This window comes from Lolium rigidum, chromosome 2, assembly GCF_022539505.1.
Source record: "Lolium rigidum isolate FL_2022 chromosome 2, APGP_CSIRO_Lrig_0.1, whole genome shotgun sequence".
NCBI lineage: Eukaryota > Viridiplantae > Streptophyta > Magnoliopsida > Poales > Poaceae > Lolium > Lolium rigidum.
Window position 1 is genome coordinate 149010946 of NC_061509.1, and position 24469 is coordinate 149035414.

The window sequence follows — 24469 nt, forward strand, 5'->3', positions numbered from 1 at the left end:
GACTCCGGCTTCGGTGGCTACCTTCACCATGAGGGCGGTCGCCGCCGTCGTTGCGGCTCCTGCGGGGCTCCGGCTCTCCCTCTTTGTTCCGAACTCCGACGAGGCTCCTGCGTGCGCTATGCCTATTCCTTTGAGGTGCCACGTTGTCGCGGATGTTGATTCCACCAGGCCCATGGGGCCTAGTGTTTCCGACTGGACTACGACGGCGAGGTGGGGGAGGACGCGGGTACCCATGGGGCGGAGGTGACGAGTTCCGGTACTTGTCTCTGCCAGTATACATCGGGTCCTTTCCCTTCTTTGGGTCCGTAGGAGGTGTTTCCGAGGGTACCGGGATTGGATTTGGATGTTCTCTAGTTCTCCTTCTGCGCTCCGTGGATCCGGTGCGCGATTCATCATCACGGTGAGGCCTTCCGAAGGCATCTTCTGCGTCATGGCCACACAATGTTTCGGGTTGGATACCAACCGGCGCGAAGTGTCTACCTTGCTCTATTGCTTCATTGATGAAGCTACCAGTGTGCGGAGGTGTGCGATGTCGATTCTTCGTCTTTTTTTGCCAGGATTTCCGCGGCATTCTTCATGTTGTCCTTGGGAGTGGCAAGTGGCTGCTGGTTTGAGGGGGTTGCGAAGTTGATCTTTCGGGGGCCTATGGCTTCCCGGCGGATCCTATCTGCCTCTTTACCAGCGCCCTCCATCATGGTTTCCCATTGAGCTCGGAGTTTTTTAGCCTCTGCCAAACATTTGGCTTCTTCGCGTTACCTCTTGAGGAAATTTTCCATTACTTCGCCTGCTTCTTGCCTTTCCTCCAGCATTGCCGCCGTAGTGTTGGCAATTACTTTGGCGGTGCTCAACATCTCCTTTATCGTCGCTTCTAGAGCTTGAGGATCTGCGGCGTCGTCCGGAGTTATTGGCTTGTTAAGGATTTCTAAGTGTGCGATAGCACCCCGGCCTGCCTGTTCGACGAGCTCTTCCGCGGATAGGTATTCCTGGTTCCCGTAATCGTGTCCTTCTCTGGAATCCGGCACGGCGCGGTGGCGAGGACGCACGGGCGGAGTCTCTGAGGTGGCCGGTCCCAGGAGACCGACGTCGGTTGGAGTTTCTTTTTCATCGGCGTCCTGCTCCAGCCCAACTATGGTCGCCAGGACCTCCTTAGGCGGAGCGGATTCCGCTTCAGCCGCCTCCTCATCTTCCAACTCCTTCAGAGCTTTGTTGTATTCCTCCGTGTTCATGGTTGAAACATCGTCTGAGGTTGGGCTTAGATTGCCCAGGATCAATTCCTCTTTGTCTCCGGCATCCTCTTGCTGATCCAGGGCTTCGCTGTCTCCGGCAACCTCTTGCTGATCTGGGGCGTCGTTGTCTCCGGTAGCTTCAACCTACATGGGTCCAGGTCCTTCCGGAGGAGGGGCGGTTCCTGCGGTATGTGCGAGGAAGTGCACGAAGTGGCACCTTTGCTTCTCTAACACCTGGGAGACCCAGGCGGATCTGCATTGGTCTTCCACCGTAGTTTCCTGCTCAGTGGAGGATTGGGTGGGCTTTGAAATTTCCAGATCTAAGGCGGAATCTTCCTTAGGAAGCTCCTGCATCTCAGATCGGATCTTTGCAACTGCGTCCTGCTCAGCGGCGGTCGCGTCAGCGTTACTTACCAGGACGTTTCCATCGGAATTGACGGTCTCGCCGATGAAGATGTGAATGCCGCCAATTGGGATGATGGAGAGCTTGACGGGGTTGGTCCTAGCCGGAATCCAGCACTCGTCCTGGGGGACGATCGGAAAACTTCCGGGGTAAAGAACACGCCCCACATCGATGGATTCGTCGTAGCTTCCCATGGCGGAACCCTCCCGGTTCCGGCCTCCAGACGCCGCTGGCCCCACGGTGGGCGCCAAGCCGCCAACTGTCGTCGCCTATTCGACGATACCTCGGAGGAGGGATCCTCACGAGGTGGAGAAGAAGTAGGGGCCATAGGGTGGAGAGTCCTCGGGACGGTGGTACGCGATTTACCCAGCTTTGAAACACCTGCTCGATGACAGGGCCTACTGCTGCTTGTCTGGTATTATCTGGGCGCTTTCACGTTGTTACAATGAGTTGTGGTTGTGCCTCTAGGGCTCCCAGGATCCGTCTTATAAAGGCGCACGGATCTAGCGTTTACACGGAGAGTCCTAGTCGGAATACAAGTTGCCTAACTACGGTATATTACATTGCCATGCACGTCAAGGATCCACCTTCCATCAATGTCGTACTGGATCCGGATACTTCATGGTCCTTCATGGATCTGGCCTCCTTCGTAGGTCGGTTGAGATCCGGCTCCTTGCTCCTGGGCTGGATTTCATCCATCATGATCTACAACAACTGGGCCGCCCGATGGGCCACATGCCACATCACCATCTGTAGGCCACCCGGGCTTGCCGGATCTAGACCATGCCGTTGATATACCCATAAAATATACCCACAACAATTATCCATTCTGATGGATTTTATACGGTGTTCAATATGATTATCTCTAAGTTTTATGATTTAAGTGACCAGCTTTGCAAATGCATGGTTCCTTGTCAATATGAGACACACACTAGACCATATTGTAGATGCATCAGTGATCACCATAAATTATATGAATGGTCCCGATAGCAGTTGAATTGGACCATATATATATCTCCTTGAATGCCTTCAAGAAAATTCACTGACTCACTTTTAACCTTCAGATATGGGGGTCTAGTGATTAATTTCCAAGTTGCACATGCACTGCACACATAATCCGAAGTGGAAATTACCAACTGTTATGTTGTCTCCAGTAGAACCATCAATAATTTTCCTTGTCATCCCCACACCAGGATGACCCAGACGATCATGCCATAATTTGAACTTGTCAAAATTTTGGTAATTATTATTTTATTTGCCAAATGAGGCTCTAGCTTTATGTATGTGTAATACAATCCAGAAGATAGGTAGGAAGTTTCTCAAGGATCTTCCTTTCAGAACCCTTTTTCTGAGAGTCGGGAGCAAGGATTACCCCTAATAACAGAAACAAACAAAAGGATATTTTGATTCATCGCGCGCGGTTCGTTAACCAGCCGCGAGATTTTGATCTCGGTCCTTCTCTGGCAGGCCGTGCCGCGCGTTTTGGACTCACGGCCCACGCGCGAGATTTTCTATTACAGGCCCGCCCACGGAGTTGTGGCGGAACAGCCGGTTCGCGACAGTTTCGCTGCCTCGAGTCAATGGCAACGCCGTTCAATGAACACATGGAAGGAAGTGAAGAAGCTTGGTGGAGAGTGACACGCACACTCCTACTCAATATATATAGAACGGGCATGCCTGCATATGAGCATATCTCCAGTACTGCAGTAGAGATGACCACCATGCATCCTCATTTACCGTGCGTGAAGCAACCAGCTGCTACCCATCTCGCTCCCAACAGCAACCACCCACCACCTTCCCTGATCCATGCTCGGGCTAGAGCTTCTTCTTGCTCCAGCAACCTCTCCATGGTCTCTGGTCACTCACATCGGTCCCGCTGCTATGCGACGACCCTGTCCGCCGACGCCGCCTCTACAGCGCGATCCCTTCAAGCCATCTCCAGCAACCAGGATACAAAACTAAGGTTCCTCCCAATTCATTTCAACCTTTTTTTGAAGCCGTCGGTGGAACACCCGTCCAATCTCTTATCACTTGCTATATATGTTTCTTTTGGGATGCAACTCAAATTAGGACGGACAAATTCTTCGAGCTGGAGATGAGCGTCCGCGAGAGCGAGCTTGACCAGTACGGGGTCGTGAATCACGTCATCTACCCTGTCTACATTGACAATGGTCAGGCCTAGCTTTCATGCGCTCCAACGCTCCCTCGATATCTCTGTTGCTCTTCAGAGCTAGCTCGACTTATTCTTTATTTTCCTCTTTGATCCATATCTTCGATCTGTAAAACTTCTCTTGCAGCTCGAGAGCAGCTGCTTACGGGTCTTGGCATCAGCTCGGCCTCCGTGGTATGCGCCGGCAACGCTATGGCGCTCTCGGAGCTGAACCTCAAGTACCGCACGCCTCTAAGGGTAAGGGTAATGCGCATAGCTATGCAACGTCAGAAGTCTCTAAACAGCTGGAGTTTCTCTCAAGGTTTAATAATCATCGTCACGCGCGCTCACTACATCTGCATTTGTTTTCAGCGCGGTGGCAAGTTTGTCGTCGGGGTGAGGGTTGTACAAATCAAGGGCGCGAGGATACGCTTCGAGCAATTCATCGAAACCCTGCCGGAGCGCGAGGTAATATCTGCATATATATACGTGTGATCTTTAGCATTAGTGTGTTGTTGCTTAGAGTATTGGTTGATACATCGCTCGCTTCTAATGGCAGCTCGTTCTGGAAGTGACGGCCACCGCCGTTTGCCTCAACAAGGATCACCGCCCGACTCGGGTCTTCCCGGAGATGTCGTCCAAGCTGCAGCAGTTCTTCTCATCCCATGATGGTTAACATTATAAGAGCTAGCCAAAAGTTCAATAAGATACAAATAGTATGTGTACTTTGCTGAGCATGCTTTGCGAGATAATGAATAAATAAATGTACACAACTTTCTTATGTTTAACATTTAGCGTCTCCTCATATCACATGGCCGGCATATGGGAGTTCCTCTACGCCTAAGTCCGTCACGATTTTCTTATGTTTAAGTCGGTGATTGACATCAACCTCTCGGGAAAGAAAGTGATTTCTCCCATCTGTACGCGATTGCTCTTGGTGATCTATGTACAAACTAAAAATATGCACAATCATAAGATTATTTGTTTAGATAAAATATCCAGAAGTATAGTTGCTTTTTCGATAAAGCATATATTAATATCACGGAGATACTAATTACACCCAGCCTCTACAACAACATCATGCCCTAGTGGCATAAAGGATGCACATTGCAAAAAAACAATAACAAAAAAGAGAAAAGTCCCGCTACAGAGATCAAAAACTTAAAACAGCAACACTGACACCACAAGACAACACCAGAAGACGAGCTTCTCCATAAGCGACGCCCTCCAAGAAGGAAACATTGCATAAACGTTGTCGTCGCCCGATCATAGATCTTAGGTATTCGCCTCACTCTCAAAACAATATCTTCACAAGAACATTGCCAGACACAGCCAATTAAGGTCAGACCTTGGATTTTCATTCTGAAAGATAGAACTCTGAACTTGTTTGAAGTCACGAAGCACCAAGCCAATTCCACCTCACCACCAAGGTCCGATCACCATTGCTCTTCCACCGATCTCGGCGTTCATGACATTCTCCACCAGCACCATGGAAAGAAAACGAGCTTCATGATAATAACAGCCAGCAGAGCTTCGAAGCGCTCCCTCTGAAACCAAACGGTCAGATAAAAACATAGGTGTGCACGACCAAAAACATCCAATCCAGCAATCTTCAGGCATTGATTGCACAATGAATTTCGCCGGCAGGGCCTTCCGATCGATATTCACTTGGCGCGAGATGAAATCTTAGGACCACCACTCTTATTCAAGCCGAGCTCCTAGAGGAAATGATAGCCCACAGCGCCGCTACAGAAACACTAGCATGGTCAAGCCACCACCAGATCCCCACAACACGTCATGGTTGAGCCCCAATGGCCAAGATCTTGGTCCAAAGACCAGATCGTGGCCTTGCGGCCAGATCCTCGCCGCACGCAACATCGGCGACCTCCTCGTCGTTGCTCAGCCAGGGGAGGACCAGCCGGAGAAACGGCCGCATCTCCCCAAACCCCAGTGCGCCGCCTCATGGCGACGGGACTAAGCGGGGAGACTAGACCCGCAGCCTGCCTCCACCACCCGCCGAAGCCGAGGTAGCTGCCGCCGCCGCCTGGCCGGGACCTCCGTCCCGACCACCGCCCACGATCTCCTCTGTAGACGCCGCCCTAGCAGCCCCTTCGAAGAGAAACGCCGCAACCTTCACCCCTAGCACCATTAGGCACCAGGGGCCACCGCCACCGCGACCGACGCCGACAGTAGCGACAGAGGGGAGGCTGGCCGAGGAGGGTGGAGTTGGGCGGCGGGATCTGGGCCCCCGGCGGCGCCTGGGGCACGGAAGGGAGCTTTTTTGCCTATCAAGTATAGTTGCTTAGAGCATCTCCACCGGCGTTCCCAATAGAGCTCCCAATAGCTTAATTGGGATCCTAATGAGAGAAAGCACTCACGCCGGCGCTTCTTAAAAAGCGCTGGCATGTTCTGGAGCCCCATAAAAACGTCGGCACTCCCGAAAGGATCCCTATGCAAAGTGTTTCGATTGGGGGCATCGGCACCAAATTTCTACTCAAAAGATGCTAACCTGCCACCATATGGGAGGCGCCGGTGTGGGAAGAATATTCCCAAATGGTGGATGATGTACCGACGCCCCCCATACGGTTGTGCCGACGCTAGTTTGGGGGGCACCGGTGGAGATGCTCTTACAGAAGAAAAGAAAATGTATGGCGCGCATCCTTCTTTGCTGCCACCCGCACGATGGACCGATGAAGCAGTTCTCGGCCAGACAACTTTTTTTTTTTTTGAACTTAAACCATTTCATTAAGCAAACAGCAGGCCGCCTCATTAAAAACCTTCCAGTCCCCTTGGGTACCCTGGAAGGAAAAGAGTGCGTCTGAAACCTGCTGCCGCAATCAAAGTATCGTTACATCATCTAACAGAGGTTGGAGGAGGAAGCTAGGGGGTTCATCGACCCAAGTACAATCAGATTTAACATCAAAACAAAACCTAGCTAGTGAATGCGCAACCTCATTAGATTCTCTAGGGCAATGAGTAAAGCTAATAGAATCAAGGTTGATAGCAGCATCAACACAGTCGGCAAAGATCGCCATCGGCCAGACAACTTTGTCTTTTCTACTTTTGGAAAAATAGTAAAGTTGCCATCGGCTCAAAAAATGGAGAGCTCAGATCCCACGACCGTCATCTCAGTATCTTTGAACAGGACATGTTAGTATGACCCCAATAATCTTCAGTCAGAAGAATGTTCAAAAGTTTTGTAAAATTCTACCGAAAAACTATATGGAGGAACCGGCCAGGACACCCATTTCTTCCTTGAGGTAGGCAGATTGAGAAGCAATTAGGGAGTAGCATGCAAAGAATCATAGTGCAAACTCTACTGACCATTCTTGATATAGTCTCATCATCACTTCAAGCTACCGCTGATCGACAATTGCAACGTCTTAGGCGAAACCATATTCAATGACACAGCAGAGAGAGTGCCTTAATAACCAGCTAAACGGTCAAGAAGCAAGCACAATATCCCTGTTCTTCAGGATACTACTACTACACAGTACCATGAACATCACTGTATTTCCAAATGACAACAGCCTGATTGAGAAAACCGAGGAAGGATATAGAACCCAAACAATCAATTGGCACGACTAACTTAGTAAGACGAGACTAACTGAACCTACTGTAGCATAGATTATATATCCATACTCGATCATAACATTTAACTCAATCGATATCACTTCCTAGAGGTGAACTGCCCAACATTTCAATTCAAGGTTTTTTTAACAGGGAATAGTTGAGGCGCGGCTCAGCGCAGTGGCTTGGCATGGCAGTGGCCAGCCAGCCCGCCTGGGATCGATCCCCGCAGGGGACGATTTTCAGGTGTCTCACCGGGGCTTTGCTCCAGAATAAAATCCCCTCCACATATATGTGCCACAACTACTAGCTCCTAGGGACACTCAAATTATGTGTGCTGTGTGTATAGTTCTAGAGTCTAACTTGTGCACTAGTGGTGTGCGTGTGTGTGGTGTGAGTGTGGTGTTGAGTTAGTGCATAAGTTCAGATACTACAGCTGTAACACAGATCGAGGGGTCTCAAAAAAAAAAAAAAAACAGGGAATAGTTACTATGAGTTCAGTAATCTTCAACAGCAGCTAGAGATCAATCAACCACAATGTATTCAGCTAAAATACATATTGAATACATTCTACCAAGGACAGATGGATGAACTGGCCAGAGTGCAATCTCAGCTTTGAGGATACATATTAAGAAACAATAAGCATGGTAGCGAAACATAAAACAGACTCCACTATCCATTCTTGATATAGTCTCGTACCATCATCGTCACTTTCAGGTGTTGTTTATCGACAACTGCTTAACCGCAACCGCTTCAGAAATGCAATGAAGAGACATATGTAAAATCACAACTACATAACCAAGCAAGCAGAAAATGAGACACTAAACCTCCAAATTAAACGGATCACTGTTCTTCACTATGCTATATACCAAGCACATCATTGTATTCGCCTCAGTCAAGAGTCAAGACCAGTATTCCTACATGTAAACAGACCAACAGTTCATCTCAGGATCTTTGAACAGAAGACGTTAGTACGACCCCAATAATCTACAGTCAAAAGACATGTTCAAAAGTTTCAAAGAATTCTATTGAGGGCAGATGGACAAACCGGCCAGAGTCGAATTTCTGCTTTGAGGGTACCGTATACCAGGAAGATTAAGAAACAATTAGCATGCAAAGAAAACTTAGAACAAACTCTACTGACCATTTGTTGGTATGGTCCCATCATTACTTCAAGCTGCTGCTTATCAACAATCGCAGCATCTTAACCGCAACCAGATTCAATGATGCAGCAAAGAAAGAGTGCCTTAACAAGTGAAGGCAGATAAAATATGAATAAGTAAGCACAAGTCACATACTAAACCTCCTGGTTAACCGGAGTACCGGACCACTGTTTTGCAGAACTAGTACTACATGGTGCCAAGCTCATCATTGACTGTGTTCTTAAATCACAGGAGGGTGATTCAGGGAAAACAAGGAACTCAACGGAGGAAGGATAGAACCCAATCAATCAATCAAACCTTTCCTCCGGAGAATAAAATCAACTTTCAGGTGCTTCTGCTTAACCAAAACCAGTTTCAAAGAAACAAAAATCACAATCACACGACCAGTGAAGATAATTAACTGATCAACAAGAAACCCCAAATAAGATACTACACCTCCTATTAAACAGATAGCCCTTCTTCAGTATGCTACATACCGAGCATATCACTGTATTCACAATCATAGCTTAATTAGGACATTCACCTCAATCAAGACTGTTACTCCAACATGGAATCAGACCAACAGTCCATCTCGGGATCTTTAGAACATACCCCACGAATCTTCAACGCCATCTAGGAGTCCGACCAGACATGTCTAATTTGTTGTTCCCAAAATTTTAGGGAGAAGAGATGGACAAACCGGCCAGAAGCAAGAACAGGCCAGTTTCAAACATGCAACAAAAAAGACAATTCCTTAACCAGTGAAGGCATCTAGAAGATCAACAAGCAAGCACAAATCAGATAGTAACCTCCACATTAACCGGATCACCGTTCTCCAGCATACTACATAGTACCAATTAGCACATCACTGTACTGTACTCCCAAATCACAGCAGCGTGATTCAGAGGGTTCCGAGGAAGTCAGGATAGAAGCCAATGAATGAATGAACCATGCAAACCTTAGCTCCGGAGACGGAATCAGAAGAGATGTGATCTGCACCATCCGTATCCTGCGGTTTGTCTGGTGTACATGGATGTGACGCCGAGCACCGGGTTCCGGAGGGTATGGTTGTTGCTCACGATCGTGAACTGCTTCAGCCCAGCGAGCGCCTCCTTGGTGGCGTGCCAGAGCTGGGGCCCCATGCGACGGGAGCTGTACGCTAGGTTGACGGTCCACAGTGCACGGGTGCTGTCCATGATCGCCATGAGGAGCTCGAGCTCGGCCTTGCCGCCCCGGAAGTCGAAGAGCGTCAGGTAGTGCAAGCACTGGTCGAGGCCCCCGTCGAGGGCCAGGTAGTACGCGTGTTGGTCGTAGCGGGTGGCCATCCCTTCTTCCGGCGGCACGGTGTCCGTGCGCTGCGTGCGTGCGGGCGCTGGATGGTCAGTCAGAGGCGCGAGATCGAAACCAATCTGTTCATGGTGGTTACATTGCATACCTCGATGGTCAGAAATTTCAGGCAAGGGAAGCGCCTCAGCATCTGCTGCACCACACGCGCCACCATGTCAAACCCCATGCCGCGGAGCGCCGTGTAGTCCAGGGCTAGCCATAGATTGCTGACAGACCGCATCTGCGGCTGCATGTCCTGCCTACCAACCTGCATATGCAGGCAGCCCAGCATGGAAGAGTTTGAGTTGTTGGCATCGAGCAATTTACATGAGTACGTGAATGAAAAGTTCGTCGAATGTCGTACCGCGATCTCGACGCCATCGATGTCGAGGGTGGCGGGGAGGATGAAGCGCAGGAGGCTTGTCAGTTTGGGCGCGCCGCTGATGCTGAGCGCTGCCGTGGAGCCGGGGAGCAGCTCGCTGAGTTTCGGGGCGTCGTCCACGGTGAGGCTACGCGAGGCGGTGCGGAGCATGGAGAGGCGATAGAGGCGAGGCGCCGATCTGACGACGACGGAGTCCAGCGCGCAATCCTGGACCCAGAGCATGCGCAGGTGGCTGCACGCGGCGACGACGCCCTCGACGACGCCGGGGCGGCACGCGCAGCCGTGGAGCCCGAGCTCGGAGGCTCTGGTGAGCGCGTCGAGCTCCCCGGCCTCGACGGTGAAGAAGGCGAGGTGGAGGTGGCTGACGGTGGTGCACTGCAGGAGGAGAGGCGGGACGGCGATGAGCGCGGGAGGCTGGCCGGCGACTCCGCGGTTGAAGAGGACGACCTCGGACGGCCCGCCCCGCTGGAGCGCCGCGCACCAGCGCGCGGCGTGGTCGGGGCACCACTCCGTGGACTCGACGCGGAAGGACGTGACGCCGCAGCGATGAAGATGTACGTCTTCTTCTGCCACGCCTTCGCCTTGGAATCCGTGGAGGAACTCGTCGAGCACGTTGGCGATGGCGTCGGCGACCTCGGAGCGGGGGATGGGGAGGCTCGCGAACTGCTTGTCGTGGAGGCAGAGTGGGTCCGTGCGCCAGACCTCGCGCCAGCGCGGGGTGAAGAGGTAGCCGAGGCGGAGGAGGTCGGGAACGGGAAGGTGGCGGAAGAGCGCGCCGAGGGCGACCGCGCTGAGGCCCCGCCAGTCGGCGTGGCTGACGGCGGGGCGGGGGAGGCGGATGACCGGGCGGCCGAGCGCGAGCGTGGCCGGGGTGTGCGGCCTGAGGAGGTTCCGCGCGACGTCGGCGAGGATCTCCGCCGGCATCGGCGGCATCGTCGCCGGCTCGGAGCGGTGGCGAGTGGCGGAGTGGGGGTTGGGGAGCCGTTTGGTTCACGGCGAGATGGAATGGTGAGCTGGCGCTTTGGGGAGATGGTTTTGTAGCCAGCTGTCAGAAGCTTTACGGATGGGCGCGGCAGGAGTAGATACTGGCCGTCGGATCAGAGAACAGATGACGCTCGCCCTCGGACTCGGACCAGAGGACAGGAGGGCGTCAGCATCATCATAGTTCAAATTTCAAATCTCGCCTCTCTTTTTTTTTCTCCTTTTCAGGTCCCTCTTCAACCGCGGATCAGTCCGGTCTATACATTTTTTTTATAATAAACGTTTTATTACTTATAATCAACCAATTACATCCAACCTCTGCATAACCAAAATGCACATAGCTTGTTTCAGAGTCTCAAATATCTCAAAGTAAAAACAAAAAGGCATACGTCGGACTGAAACGTTCCCCTCATGTCGCCCCCTCCAGGCGACCGAGGGGGCGAAACCCTAGAGCGCCGCCGCTCGGTCACCCCTCCTCCTTCGCTCCTCCTTGTCACCCCTAGAGGTGACGCCGACCGAAGGCCGCGTCGCCGGTGCAGGGAACAACAGGGATATCTTCCTCGCCCAGTGGTCCTCGCTCCGCGGCGCAGCAGCTTGGAGGCTGGTTGCTGCGTGGCGGCCGCCATGGCTGGGGCGCTGCTCGTCGATCCCTCCTACTCCGCGACCTCGGTTGTGGACTCCTGGGGCGGTTGCGGGTGGTGGTGACCTCGGTGGGGATCTTTGGACACCGGAGCGGCGGCTCCCGGTGGTGGCGACGACGCAGTCTTTTTCACGGCGAGCGGCGGCCGTGGGTGGTGCGGGCCCGTGTCCTCGGCCGTGCGGGGGCGGTGGGATGGCGGCGAAAATGTGGTGCAGCGCTCAGGGCTCTCCGTCGGCCCGCGGCATCAGATCTGGGGAGATCTCCACCCCCGAATGGTGAAGCTCGCAGCTCTTGGCTCGATCTGCGCGATTATGGTCGGGTGGTTGGTGGTGGGGTTGGTCGGGACTGGGGGAAACCCCTGGCCGGCGGTGGCCACGACGTCGTCGACGCCCCTAGCGCTGACTCCCTCCTTGGAGGCTTCGTTGAGGTCCCTTCTCCCTCCCCACTCAACCCCTACCATGGGTGAAAACCCTAGCCCCTGCTTGGGCGGTTGCGGCGTCACGATTTCGTTCCCCTTCTTGATGGCACTGTCCGGGGCTGCTGGGGTGGTTGGCAAGGTTCTTCTGTTGTCGGTGGTGGTTCTTGGCGATGCTTCTTGCGCGGCGTCGAGCCAGGTCTGGAGGTTGCTCTGCAAGCTTTGGTCTGGTGGTGGATGCTGCTATTTGTCTGCCGATCCTCCTGGTGCGTCCTCGTTCATCAATGTGCGCCCTCTGGATGGTGATGTGGGTTGGCAGTGGTCGTGGCGTGGCTTCTGGTGCGGCATCTTGTCTTGGTCTCTCATTTGATCTTTGGGTAGACTCAGGTATGGTGCGTTCTTTGGGGAACCTCTCTGCCTTTCGACGGTGCGGCGCCCTGCGATCCGGGGCGAGAGGGATGGGACCCCTCTTCGAAGTCAGAGACTGTGAGCTGGTCTCCTTTCGCTCTGTGGTAGAGATGCAAGCAGTGTGCCTGCGGATGATGCTCCCTACTGCCCTTGCTTCTCCTGGTGTCAGCGTTCGAGAAGACGATGGACACGGCGTGTCAAACGAAGCTCCTAGTTTTATCTTTTGTTAGCTTGTTTCTCTGTGTCATGTAAGCTGTGTTTGCTATGTATGCACTCTGTATCTGTCGGTTTCGTGGCTTTATTAATTTAAAGCTGGGCTTAGGCCTTATGTTTAAAAACCATGAGCAATTGTAGAACGCCTAGGAAGGAAGTGGTGGCCCAATCGTAGATTATGTTGCCATCCATGTAGAGTAAAAGTATCCCTCGCCGTATCCTCCAACCGTGTACAGACCTCCGTAAAGAGATCGCGGTTCTCCACTCTTTGCAGTGCAGACCACGAATGGAGAATAGCGGTACATCTATATATAACCCTAAAAATAATTTTTATCATTAAAAACTTTATCATTTTGATATAGCCATAGCGACCATATAACGGCAAGCGCTCCATAATAAGCGTTCTAAACCTGTGATCATTACCATGAAGCCAATTACCAAAGACATTGGCTACGCTAGCTAGTCAAGATACATATCAGAAGCTACTTGGATGCATGATATATATATCTGGCAAAGCGGCACTGGAAGAACAAATGTCTAATCATCTCATTGTGATAACAGAACACACTAACTACTCTCAAAGCAATTGCCTTTCCTTGAAGTAATTAAAAAAATTAATCTTCCAAATTTTCTTGTTTTTATCGACTGGTATATCAAGTTGGATAATCACATTGTATAACGAATTTACTGTAAACTTTCCATAAAATTGTAAGTTCCAACGAAATTTATCAGGCACTTCAGACAATTGAATGGATTTCAAACAAAGAAGTAAGGCGTTCCACGCAGTAAGCCTCAGGCCATATAAATCTCATCTAAACATCACTGACCGAGGTGAGGTCGGTCTATGCACATAAGCATGGACGCATGGCCATCAGGCCTCGTCTTAAGTATAGCATATGATCACCAGTCTTCATTTTTGCACAGGCATCACAACGGAATGTATCAGGATACGGAACGAAACGGAAGCACAATCCACACCAGAACAAACTCAGCAGCATCAGGTTCAGATTTCTAACCACGACATCACCATGCATAATTCTGACAACGCCATGACAAAAACGGAACTTCTTGCGCCTAGCTGAAAGTTGCAGCGGGTTCCTCGAAACCGAAGGATTTACAGTGAACTCAACCACTCCCAAGAAATCATGCCGCAGTAATAGGACTTAATTCCGTGGAGCCAAGCAGCAGAAAGCGACAGAATCTCTGATTGGCGTCGCAGATACTAGATATTTTTCCTCTAAGAGCTATGAACTTGGTCTGAGGCTAGCAGAGACAAGCTAAGTTTCAGATATCTACTAAGGGGGGCTAAAAGTGTGGATGTAGGAAGCTATTCAAGAAATTTCATTGCATGAACCCACAAGTTCACTAGTTCTCCTCCTGGCTCGGCAAATTCTGGAGATTTTCCGCAGCCCTTGCCCGCTCGATAATCACAATAGTCGCTCGCAGGCACAGGTTCAGCAGGGCATGATCTTCCAGCTGCATTGCAGCCTGCAATGAACGAACAGCAAAAATGTTGTTAGTCACATATTTATAGAAGATAATGGAAAAAGTAAGGAATGATAGAAGATTGGTGGTTAAACAATATTTAGTTGAGATATGAACCGAAAACAAGAGTTACAAGTGATGGAGATAAATCAGAACTGAATGACATATTTGCCAAAAAAAAGTTAAATGTACATCTGGCAGCTATAATTGCCACATTCTCAAGAAAGATAGCCATGCATTGAACCATGTACGCACATGTATCGAAAAATATGTCCATATCTATAACTGAAATAGGAAATAAACAGCAATCAAAGTGGGGAGATTCAGGAACGACAGTAAACACGCTGTCACAGAAGCAGTAGCCATGAAGAAGAGCATTGGCAAGACAAACTGTTCATCTTAGCTTTGAGTTGAATTGAGATCATGTCATATATTTTTCTGAAGAAACCATTGCTTTAGCACATCTCAATATTAAGTAATAACGTTCTTATATTACATTTGCAATATAAATCAGTGGTAAGTCTGAGGACTAAACTACCTATCACCTTATTGCGACCTACCATCATAATGGAGATGGGAAGTTCAAAAGATCCAGAGTGAAAAAACATGCCACAGACAATAAGTAACGACGGTAATTACGACTATAGCATATTCGAAAGAAAACTAAATCTTGCAACTAGATCACAAACTATAACTTAGGCTAAATCCTCCAACAAGGATAGGAAATACAGTGTCCAAATAGTCAAGTGGACTCCGCCCAAAGTGCAATCAGGCATAGTACAACTAAAATAGCACTAAGTAACAAGATGTGGTTTCCGATTTGTAGAGTATCAGCTGAGCAGCCACATAAAGCCACCATAGCTTATCAACCTGTACCAAGCTGGTTATATTAAGTTATAATCCGCATTCGGGTTTCAGATTGGAAATAAGGAGTGAGCCTGCACATATTTATCACTGAACTAGAAATTCATGTGTATGGTATGGTTCATATAATAAATAAATAAAAATTTGAAGCGCTAACAAACATGTACATGTAGATTAGGGTACGAACAATGTCTACTTTATTTTCTGAGTAACAGTAGGAGCATTCCATTTCATTAAGAGGCCTAAAATAAATAATTGCTGTGGGAAGATGAAAAATAAACAGGTTTGTACTACTTGTTCTACTGCACTACAATCTGGACAGCTGTGCTAAAAGAGAATTAATATCATCAAAAGCGAGATGAGTGACCTACACATAAGTAGACTTTTCCCTGTGAATATGCGACGGCTCCGTGCCTTAAACCGTACTATCCGATGTTATGTTGCTATCAGATTGACAAGCAAATCACTTACTCTGCCAAGTGGACCAAACATCTCGAGGGGACAATGTGATTTACCCCTCCCCACCACAAATAAGACTTGTAAACCACCAATACAGGCAGGTATAAACACATGCTAACTAATTAAGTTAATGCTAAGAGCACATGCTAAGTTGAGCAGCCAGAGCCCACAGGCCCAAGAACCATAGCTCATTTTCGAAATACAAGCATGAACGCCACCATAGCTTATTAACCATTCAACCTCTACCAAGCTGGTTATAAATTGCTACGATAACTAGGGCATGTGACTATACTAATAACAATACAATCAAATGCAAAACTATAGCTGGTAAAAATTCAAGTATAATAGCCTTAGGTTTTTCTGCTTTCAATCAGAAATAAGGAGTGAGCAGGCACATTCTGAGTTCTTCAAAAGGTGAACTATATGTGGCTAACCAACATGGGTCAGCAGAGTAGCTTTGAATGACATAAGTATGACTTAGTAATGCAATAATTTTGACAGTATTGATGATAGCTGGCAAGCGAATAAGCCAATGTATAAACAATACCATGTACGGTATCGCATTAACACTGAAGCCTGCAAAAACTATCCGAAGAGACATCACTGAAATTTCCATACACAAACAGGAAACAATGTAATTAACAGCTACATGCATGTGAGCTGTGAGCACACCTGTGCATCCCCATAAAACATGGAAAAATACCCAAAAGTGCAGATCCATGTGTATGGTTCGTATCATGGGCAAGAAGCAAATTGGGTATTCATCAGCATTACTAGATAGCATGTGACTGTCAGATGTTATAACACAGTTAGATTGAACAGCCATCGCTTATTCTACCAAGTAGACCAAGCATCTCCACCAGGGGAAACTTGATTCTCCACTCCCAGGTCCCAGCCCAAAATAAGAATTGTAAACGACCAATGCAGGCAATCATATTTAAACACATGTTAACTAATTTAGCAGCAATCTCAGTACTAGTAAAATTGACGGGGCTTTTAGCAATTGGTGTTTCCTCTCCGGCGACGCAGCAAACCAACCCATACGGGAGATCAATCGACCACCACGAATCACACGGACCCACGATGCTGCTGCTCTGGGCCGAGGCATGTACTGTACTACACGGCGGGGTACGTTAATTGTGGCTTACCGAGGCGACGCGGGTGAGGTTGTCGAGGTCGCCGATGGTCTTCACGAACGCGTTCTCCACTTCTGGGGCGGTGTGCCTGCCGCTGGCCTCGAACTCGCGGTAGACGCCGATGAGCTTGAAGATGCCGAAGTTGTGGATGGCGGGGACCCTGAGGACGTAGGCCGGGAAGAGCGCCGCCAGCCTCCGCGCGTCCACCTCGAACACCTCCCCGTCGCCGCCGCGCAGCCGCAAGGTGGGCGGGGCCTGCGCCATCGCTCGTGCGCGCGCGCGCGCGCTCTCGCCGGAGACTGCGGAGAGGAAGGGAGAGAGGGAGGGGAGGGGAGGGCGGCGTGGGGGAGGTGGTGAAGTTGCGCGGCCGTGCTGGGTGAAATGGGTGGGTAGGTTTTGCGATTCTGCTTGCGGAACGGGAAATGGGCAGAGGGGAAACGGAGATACCAGACAGGTGTCCCCAACCTGTCAGCCGCCGGCCACGGCAACTCGGCAAGCGTTTTTGGGTTATCATTAGTACTCCGTACTTCCTTCTATTCAAATTGAATGAAAAATTTAGGTGGAAAGTAATCTTCCGATGAAAATTCACGAAAAGATGTATCTAGATGTGTTCATTGATTAGATACTTGGTATATATCTAGATAAAATCTCGCGAGATTGGTTCAACACGTATTTGGGTCGAGATAGGAAGGCTGTAATTGTAGGTTCTGTGACGGTTGTATGGGTTATTTGGAAAACAAGAAACAAATCTTGTTTTCAAAAAATTCGCCCTGGAGACCCACAAGTGTTATTACTCTTGTTTGTCATTTCATTAACACTTGGTCGAAATTACAGAAAAACGGGCTGCAAAAGTTACAGCTACAGGGGCTAGAAAGATGGCGCATGTGGCGCAGGGGCAGAATCACGAATGAAATCCTGTGAGGAGGAGGAATACCTCCGAGTTTGGTTTCTGCAAAAACTTTCTAAAGCTGCAACATCATCATTTGTCTTGGCTATCTTTCCCTGTAGTGGTGTGTAGACTGAAAACCTGTAATTTTGGTTCAAGTATCTAGCCTCTGGTTTGTTGCTTGGATGGTTAGGCTTCCATTGTGGCCTCTTTTTAGTTTCAAGTTTCAACTTGAATAGATAGTAGATTTTGTCATGGTTTTCATTTTAAAGTTAGTTCCTTGAACCATGTAAATGTTCTGAGTGACTCTCACTGCAAATCCCCTATGGGGTTCCTTTTCTCGAAAAAAAATAAAGTCTCGCAGGTTCGTAGTTTGGTAGGGCATCCCCGGCTGAACATGGTTGACACCTAGAAGGCCAGAACTCTCCACATGGATATTCATGGAGGTGGTTGATATCCAGAACTCGCACAATGAGGTTCAACGCACGTATAATAAGCAAGGATGTGTTATCACCAGAATTTGACCGAGTCAGAGGTGGGCCACGATTGAGAAAGACTTGAAGATATACATGGAAGGGAAAAACAAGAATTGGCCTTATACACGAAATTGGGCTGAATTGCTCATTGTATCTGTAATATAGTAGATCGTATCTTTAGATTAAAAGTTAGAGTTTTACTCGTGCACGGTTAGGTGCACGTCCGAATTAGAAAGTCCGCTGGACTATAAATATGTATCTAGGGTTTATGGAATAAACAACAACACAACGTTCACCCCAAAACAAACCAATCTCGGCGCACCGCCAACTCCTTCGTCTCGAGGGTTTCAATCAGGTAAGCGACATGCTGCCTAGATCGCATCTTGCGATCTAGGCAGCACAAGCCCCACGTTGTTCATGCGTTGCGCGTACTGAAGCGTCTTTGATGGCGCGCAACGTAGTTATCATAGATGTGTTAGGGTTAGCATAGCTCTTCGTATAAACATGCTTACGTATTGCAACCCTTGCATGTCTAGCCGCCCTCACGCCTATCTCGGGCGTGGGGCGGCACCCTGCTTGTTCATCATCTAGTAGATCTGATCCGTTACGATTGCTCCTTGTTATGCAAGGATTAGTTTAATATCCGCAATAGTTAGGCCTTACAAAGGGGGAGGATCCAGGTGGCACGTAGGGTGGCGTTCGTAAGTCCTAAACAGGATGTTCCGCGGATCAACATCATTGTTGGTTCTTTGGCCTTGTTTAGGATCGGCTTATGAGCACCGTGCGTGGCCGCGAGGCCCAACTCTGGAGTAGGATGATCCGATTATGCGGTGAAAACCCTAAATCGTCGTAGATCTCATTAGCTTCATCTTGATCAAGCGGGATCACCAAGTATTCGTGCACCCCGTACGGATCATGGGTGGATCGGCTCTTTGAGCCGATTCACGAGATAACCTCGAGAGCCGATCGAGGCTCGTATTTAATGTTTACGTGTATGCCATGCGAGGAACATAAGCGAGGCATCCCCATCACCTTCCCGACCAGGTATAGGTCGGGTGGCACGCCCTTGCACTTCGCATCGCCGCGTGTGACCGGAAGAGCATTGCGGGCCGTCGCTCGGAGGGGTCTCGGCCAGCCGCAGCTCTAGGCTCTTCCCGGCTCTACCGTGTTGACAGGGCCGCTGCCCGCCGGTGGGTTTTGGCGATCAACACATTCCGGCACGCCCGGTGGGACAATCGTCTACATCAACCACATCGCCATCTACATCTGAGATGGCGACGGACGGCACGCCAGTCACCTACGAGGAGCTGCCTGCTGAGCTCAAGAAGAAACACGACGAGATCAAGGCCACCCTCGAAGCCGACCTCATCGGCTCTTTTCAGAGAACCCGTACCCATGGCATCAGATGGAAGGGGTTCTCACCACAAGGTGCACTCGATGGGATAGATCTCTGCCCCGTCGGAGGAACGCACCGGGGCCCTGCGGCAGGAGATCAACTACTTGGTGGCTCACTCGCTACACCGCCACTCCGAAAACTTGGTCAACGTGTTGGAGCGTCTCGCTTCGCGCGTGATCCGGGAGATCATGAGCCACCGGTACTCGCCGTCGGGACCAGCTCTCGGGACACATCAAGGAGAGTTGCCACTCCGGTCCCGTCCACCGCTGCCATATGCGTTGGCGGCACCACTCGAAGTGCCGGCTACACCGGCATTCGTCGTCTACAAGATCGGTGGTGACCCTAGTGACTACCGGTTCTTGGTCGAGGCGCCTAAGGAGATCCCTCAAGGATACGCGTGCACGTATGTGCCAGATTGTGGCAACTGGGCACTCTCAAACCAGGCCACAACGTCAGGGACTCCGGCGCAGACAGGAGGGACGTCAACGACAGAGCTTGAGAAGCAGACGTGGCTAACTAAGTACGCCACCCCGGCGAAACTCCAGAGCCCAGCTCTCCGCGGTTGGCTCGGAGCCGGAAAAGCAAACATGGCTGGCTAAGTACGCCACCCCGGCGAATCTTCGAGTGCATCTCCTGCGGCCCGGCACGGCGGATCGGATCGGTACCATGCGAGAGACCGGTTCGGCATTATGCCGAAAAGAAGGGCAATCGGCTATTCTAAGCCGTACCCCGACGAGTACGAGATGATCCCGCTGCCACCTAAATATCGGCTCCACGACTTCTCCAAATTCGGTGGATCGGATGGCTCCAGCTCCATCGAGCACATCGGCCGATATTTGGCGCAACTAGGACCGGCTTCGGTGTCGGATCAGCTACGTGTGAGGCTCTTTTCACGGTCCCTCACAGGATCGGCTTTTGGATGGTATACCTCTTTGCCGGCAAACTCCATCCAGTCTTGGAAGCAATTGGAAGAACAGTTCCATATGCAATATCATTCGAAGCTTCCGAGTCTAGCATTGCCGATCTAGCACAATTACGTCGAAGCGCGGAGAAACGGTGACAGAGTACATCCGGCGCTTCGGCTTCGGGAATCTTAGGAACCGATGTTATTCGGTTCGTATAGCCGAAAAGGAAGCGGTCGAGTTGGCGATAGGCTGGCCTTGCAACACAGCTCAAGGACATGGCCTCCCAAGCGGATTATCCCTCGCCGGCGCACATGGTTCGGAAACTATCGGCATATGAACAGCGCCACCCGGACTGTACCAAGACAAGTTCAAGCGTGCGATAGTCATGGTCGATACGAGAGGAAGGTGAAGTGCTCGCGGGAGACCAAGAAGTAGCGATGGGCTGAATGGACTCGGGGAGGAACCCCTGTGTCCCGCAAATGGGTAAAGCCACCAGGGCCGCCCGGGGATTTGATTTTGACGTGATCAAGGCCGAACAAATCTTCGACCTCCTGCTCAAGGAGAAACAGGTTGACGATTCCTGAAGGTCTCAAGTTCCCCACGGCGCAAGAGCTAAACGGAAAGCCGTACCGCAAATTCCACAACTCGCTTTCACATGCCACCAACGACCGCAGGGTGTGGCGTCGGCACATCCAAGCGGCGATAGAGAAGGGGCGTTTAATTTTCAACCAGATACGCCATGAAGGTAGACACCCAGCCCTTCCCCGCCGTTAACATGGTAGAAGTCATCTACCCCGAGGGCTGCCAGCCAGGTCCCACGTTCAGCATCAACATGGTAGGACCCGGGAACCACTCGGCAAAGATGGAGATGAGGGCAGTCGCTCTCATAGCAAGGATACGAGAGGAGGCCGCTCCACGCGATCGGCTCCATCATGATGGCAAGCGCTACGTTACGGAGGGAGAAGTGAAGAACATAAGATATCAACGACCTCTCTCGATCACCTCCTCAACAAATATGTGAGACAGGTATGACCAACGCCGACGGTCCAACTATGATGATGAAGGAGATCGTCTGGCTAGAGAAGCCAGAAGACATCGTCGGCAGGATCGCTATGAGGAGGAGCACGAGCGCCGTGCCACGGACACATCAAGGGAGCAAGATGACAACGCCAGACACTGGGACTACCCTTTCTTCAGACACTGCTGGGATTCAGGAATTAGCCGATTGCCCACAATCGGCAATTGCCCAGAATGCAACAAGAAGAAGAAGGAGGCAGCCAACGTGTCTGTGTTTGAGCGCTTAGGGCCTCTCCCACCACCAAGCAAACGTGCTGAGTCACTTCGTTGGGCAGATCTTGAGGATTCCGAAGACGAAGGACTAGAAGAAGAAGAAGACAGGTGCCACCGTCCGAGGTGGTGCCCTGACGGACTCAGCCGTTCACAAAAGCGCAGGGTTCAACGTTTGCGCGGCCTGGAGGAAGCCGAAAGGTTATACCTGCATACGCTAAGGAAGGCACGGCCTGATCTGGCTGCGAAGGTTCAGCGAGCCCTGGATGAAGAGGGTCGTCCACGGAAAATGGAGTGGCGCCCCAAACAAAGGAGAGCCGATGATGAAACATCGGCTGGAACGAACATGGTGTTCATCCTCCCTTCGGGTTCGGTGCCCCAGGGTTAGATGAGACATCCGTGGCACAACTTGACTGCGGCCCACGGCCGGTTATCTTTGAGAAGCCACGAGATAAGAGCTACAGGCATCTGAAGGCCCTATACTTACGAGGGTATATCGATGGGAGGCCTGTGAATAAGATGCTGGTGGACACCGGAGCGGCAGTTAACATCATGCCGTACTCTATGCTACGTCGGCTAGGACGCTCTAGCTCGGATCTAATCAAGACCAACGTAACATTGAGCGATTTCAACGGCCAAGCGTCTGAGGCACAAGGAGTTACGAACGTGGATCCGACCGTAGGAAGGAAAACTATCCCTACAACGTTCTTCATCGTCGATAGCACGAGCAGTTATGCTGTGTCTTCGCTGGGAAGAGATTGGATCCACGCCAACTGCTGTATTCCCTCCACGATGCACCAATGCATAATACAGTGGGATGGAGATGAGGTAGAGGTCGTCCAAGCTGACGACTCAGCCGAAGTTTCAACGGCTGGCATGAACGCATGGGAAGCAGCAGGCCAAGAACCCCTCTCAGGCATCAATTTGGACGATTGCGAGCGTATTGATGTGACAAAGGGAAGGGTTAAGCTGGTTTTATCCACTGGCCTGACCATGTAGTCGAAGCAAAGCGACGTGCAACTTGGCGAGGCTGATCCTTGTGATCGGCCCCAAAGGTATGAAGGGACATTACGGAACCTTCAGTCAGCGCTCCAATCATTATGGAGGCCGATCCCAGCAATCGGCCAAAATTATCCTCACCACATGTTCTGTTTGTGTTCACCTTTGACCCTATCAAGAGCCGACGTGCGAATTACAGAGCCGATATCTGCCATTCTTTACTGGATTCGGCTCGGGGGGCACCTAAATACGGGAACAGATGCAGGGGTACATGAACAAGATGCAGGGGTACATGTGTGCAATGAATACTGGGGGCTGATAGGAGAAAATCGGCCAGTAAAAAAAAAAAAAATTTTACAGCCGATGCAAGGGCATCGACTTTAGAATTGAGAGGCAGCCGATGCGCAGCCATCGACTTTAGTGGATTTATGCAATTTTTATCGAGCCTCCACCAGATCCAGGCTAACGGTGGTACCTTCTGTTGCCTCGAGTGAGTAAAACAATGGAAACTTCTTCAGCTACTTCGAGCCGATCCGGGTTCCTGAACCTCTTTGTCAAGGATTTCCAATCTTTGGGGCTAGTTCAGTTGAAATGGAAGATTATCGGCTGTTGGAGGAAGAAAGAGGATCGGCTGTGGCGCATTCTCTCTGACATTCTCGCCCGAGTAAGGCTCGGGGGCAGCAGGCTCGAGTAAGACTCGGGGGCAACGAGCCTAGTGGGTACTCGTTTAAAGAGCCGATGGGGATGCCATCGGCTGATTTTTCATTGCAGCCTCCTTCACGGATGATGAGTATTAAAAAGGACCATTGGTTTTGGTTGGAAGAATTCCAAGGTTTTCCCGAAGATTCTGCATTATCCGCCGAGATTAGGAAAAATCATCAGTTGAAGAAGGAAGGGACGAATTTCGAAGGACCGATGCGTTGTTATCGGTTTATTACGCATTGGCAAAGGGGGCGAATCGGCAAGGTCAGTAGAAGGAGGAATCGGCTAAATTAAACTCAAAGGAAATCGGCAAGATCGAATTGGGGAAAGTTCTTCATTGATTAGATTTCTTACATAAAGAGCTGATTGCTCTCAAAAGGAAGTACTAGGGGATACATTGCCCCATCTACTACTACTGGCCCTATTCTAGAGGTCCTATCTATGGGCCATCACTGCTCTCGTCGTCGCCGTCGTCGCCGCTATCGGCGCTGCTCCCGGCGGGCTCATCGTCGCTCCAATGGCCGCCGACCGGGCCCTCGTTGTCTTCATCTTCTTCGTCAGCGTCGTCCTCGTCGCTGTCGAAGTCGCTAAGATTGCCCGGCCAAGGGCAGAACCGCTTGGCCGGCGGCTCGTCGGAGGAGCTCTCGTCGTCGTCCTCTTCCTCCTCTTCCTGCTCCTCCTCCTCCTCGGAAGAGGTGAAGTCGCAGGAGAAGCTGTCATCGCTCTCCTCCTCCGTTTCCCCAACGGCGAGGAAGCGGAGGTCGCTCTCCCGTCGGTCGGGGACTTGTCGTCCTCGGACCGGATGGAGAAGTCGTGGCTAGACTCCTCCCCGGCCGCAATGGCGCGGCGGGTGTTGGCCGCGTGGTCCTCCGCCGGGTTGTACTCCGGCGTCGGCTCGCGGGACGTGGAGGACTGGCTGGCAAGATCCGATGGGGCAGAGGAGGAGGAAGACATGGTGGCGCAGGAGGGCTCTTGGAGTGCTAATGCGAAGGGGATGCGAGAGGAGAACTGTTCGTGGC

At 50.7% G+C, this 24469-nt stretch overlaps 2 protein-coding genes across 2 annotated transcripts; one reads left to right on the forward strand and one right to left on the reverse strand.

Moving 5' to 3' along the window:
• The first annotated feature begins 3302 nt into the window (after nt 1–3302).
• On the forward strand, nt 3303–4454 carry LOC124690213 (acyl-acyl carrier protein thioesterase TE3, chloroplastic-like). The gene is made up of 5 exons (XM_047223629.1): nt 3303–3592; nt 3700–3800; nt 3927–4036; nt 4151–4246; nt 4338–4454. The coding sequence occupies exons 1-5, from the start codon at nt 3303–3305 to the stop codon at nt 4452–4454; spliced, it is 714 nt and encodes a 237-aa protein (XP_047079585.1).
• A 9766-nt stretch (nt 4455–14220) lies between these two features.
• On the reverse strand, nt 14221–17063 carry LOC124690214. The gene is made up of 2 exons (XM_047223630.1): nt 16812–17063; nt 14221–14343 (listed from the first exon to the last, which is right to left on the reverse strand). The coding sequence occupies exons 1-2, from the start codon at nt 17061–17063 to the stop codon at nt 14221–14223; spliced, it is 375 nt and encodes a 124-aa protein (XP_047079586.1).
• Between the last annotated feature and the right edge of the window lie 7406 nt (nt 17064–24469).

Bases quoted from the DNA above. Each gene is read 5' to 3' on its own strand.
- LOC124690213 (XM_047223629.1), top strand. From the start codon at position 3,303: ATGCCTGCATATGAGCATATCTCCAGTACTGCAGTAGAGATGACCACC. The intron at 3,593-3,699 runs GTTCCTCCCAAT...AACTCAAATTAG, and splicing joins AACCAGGATACAAAACTAAG to GACGGACAAATTCTTCGAGC. The intron at 4,037-4,150 runs GTAAGGGTAATG...ATTTGTTTTCAG, and splicing joins AGTACCGCACGCCTCTAAGG to CGCGGTGGCAAGTTTGTCGT.
- LOC124690214 (XM_047223630.1), bottom strand. From the start codon at position 17,063: ATGGCGCAGGCCCCGCCCACCTTGCGGCTGCGCGGCGGCGACGGGGAG. The intron at 14,344-16,811 runs GTAAGCCACAAT...CGTTCATTGCAG, and splicing joins ACCTCACCCGCGTCGCCTCG to GCTGCAATGCAGCTGGAAGA.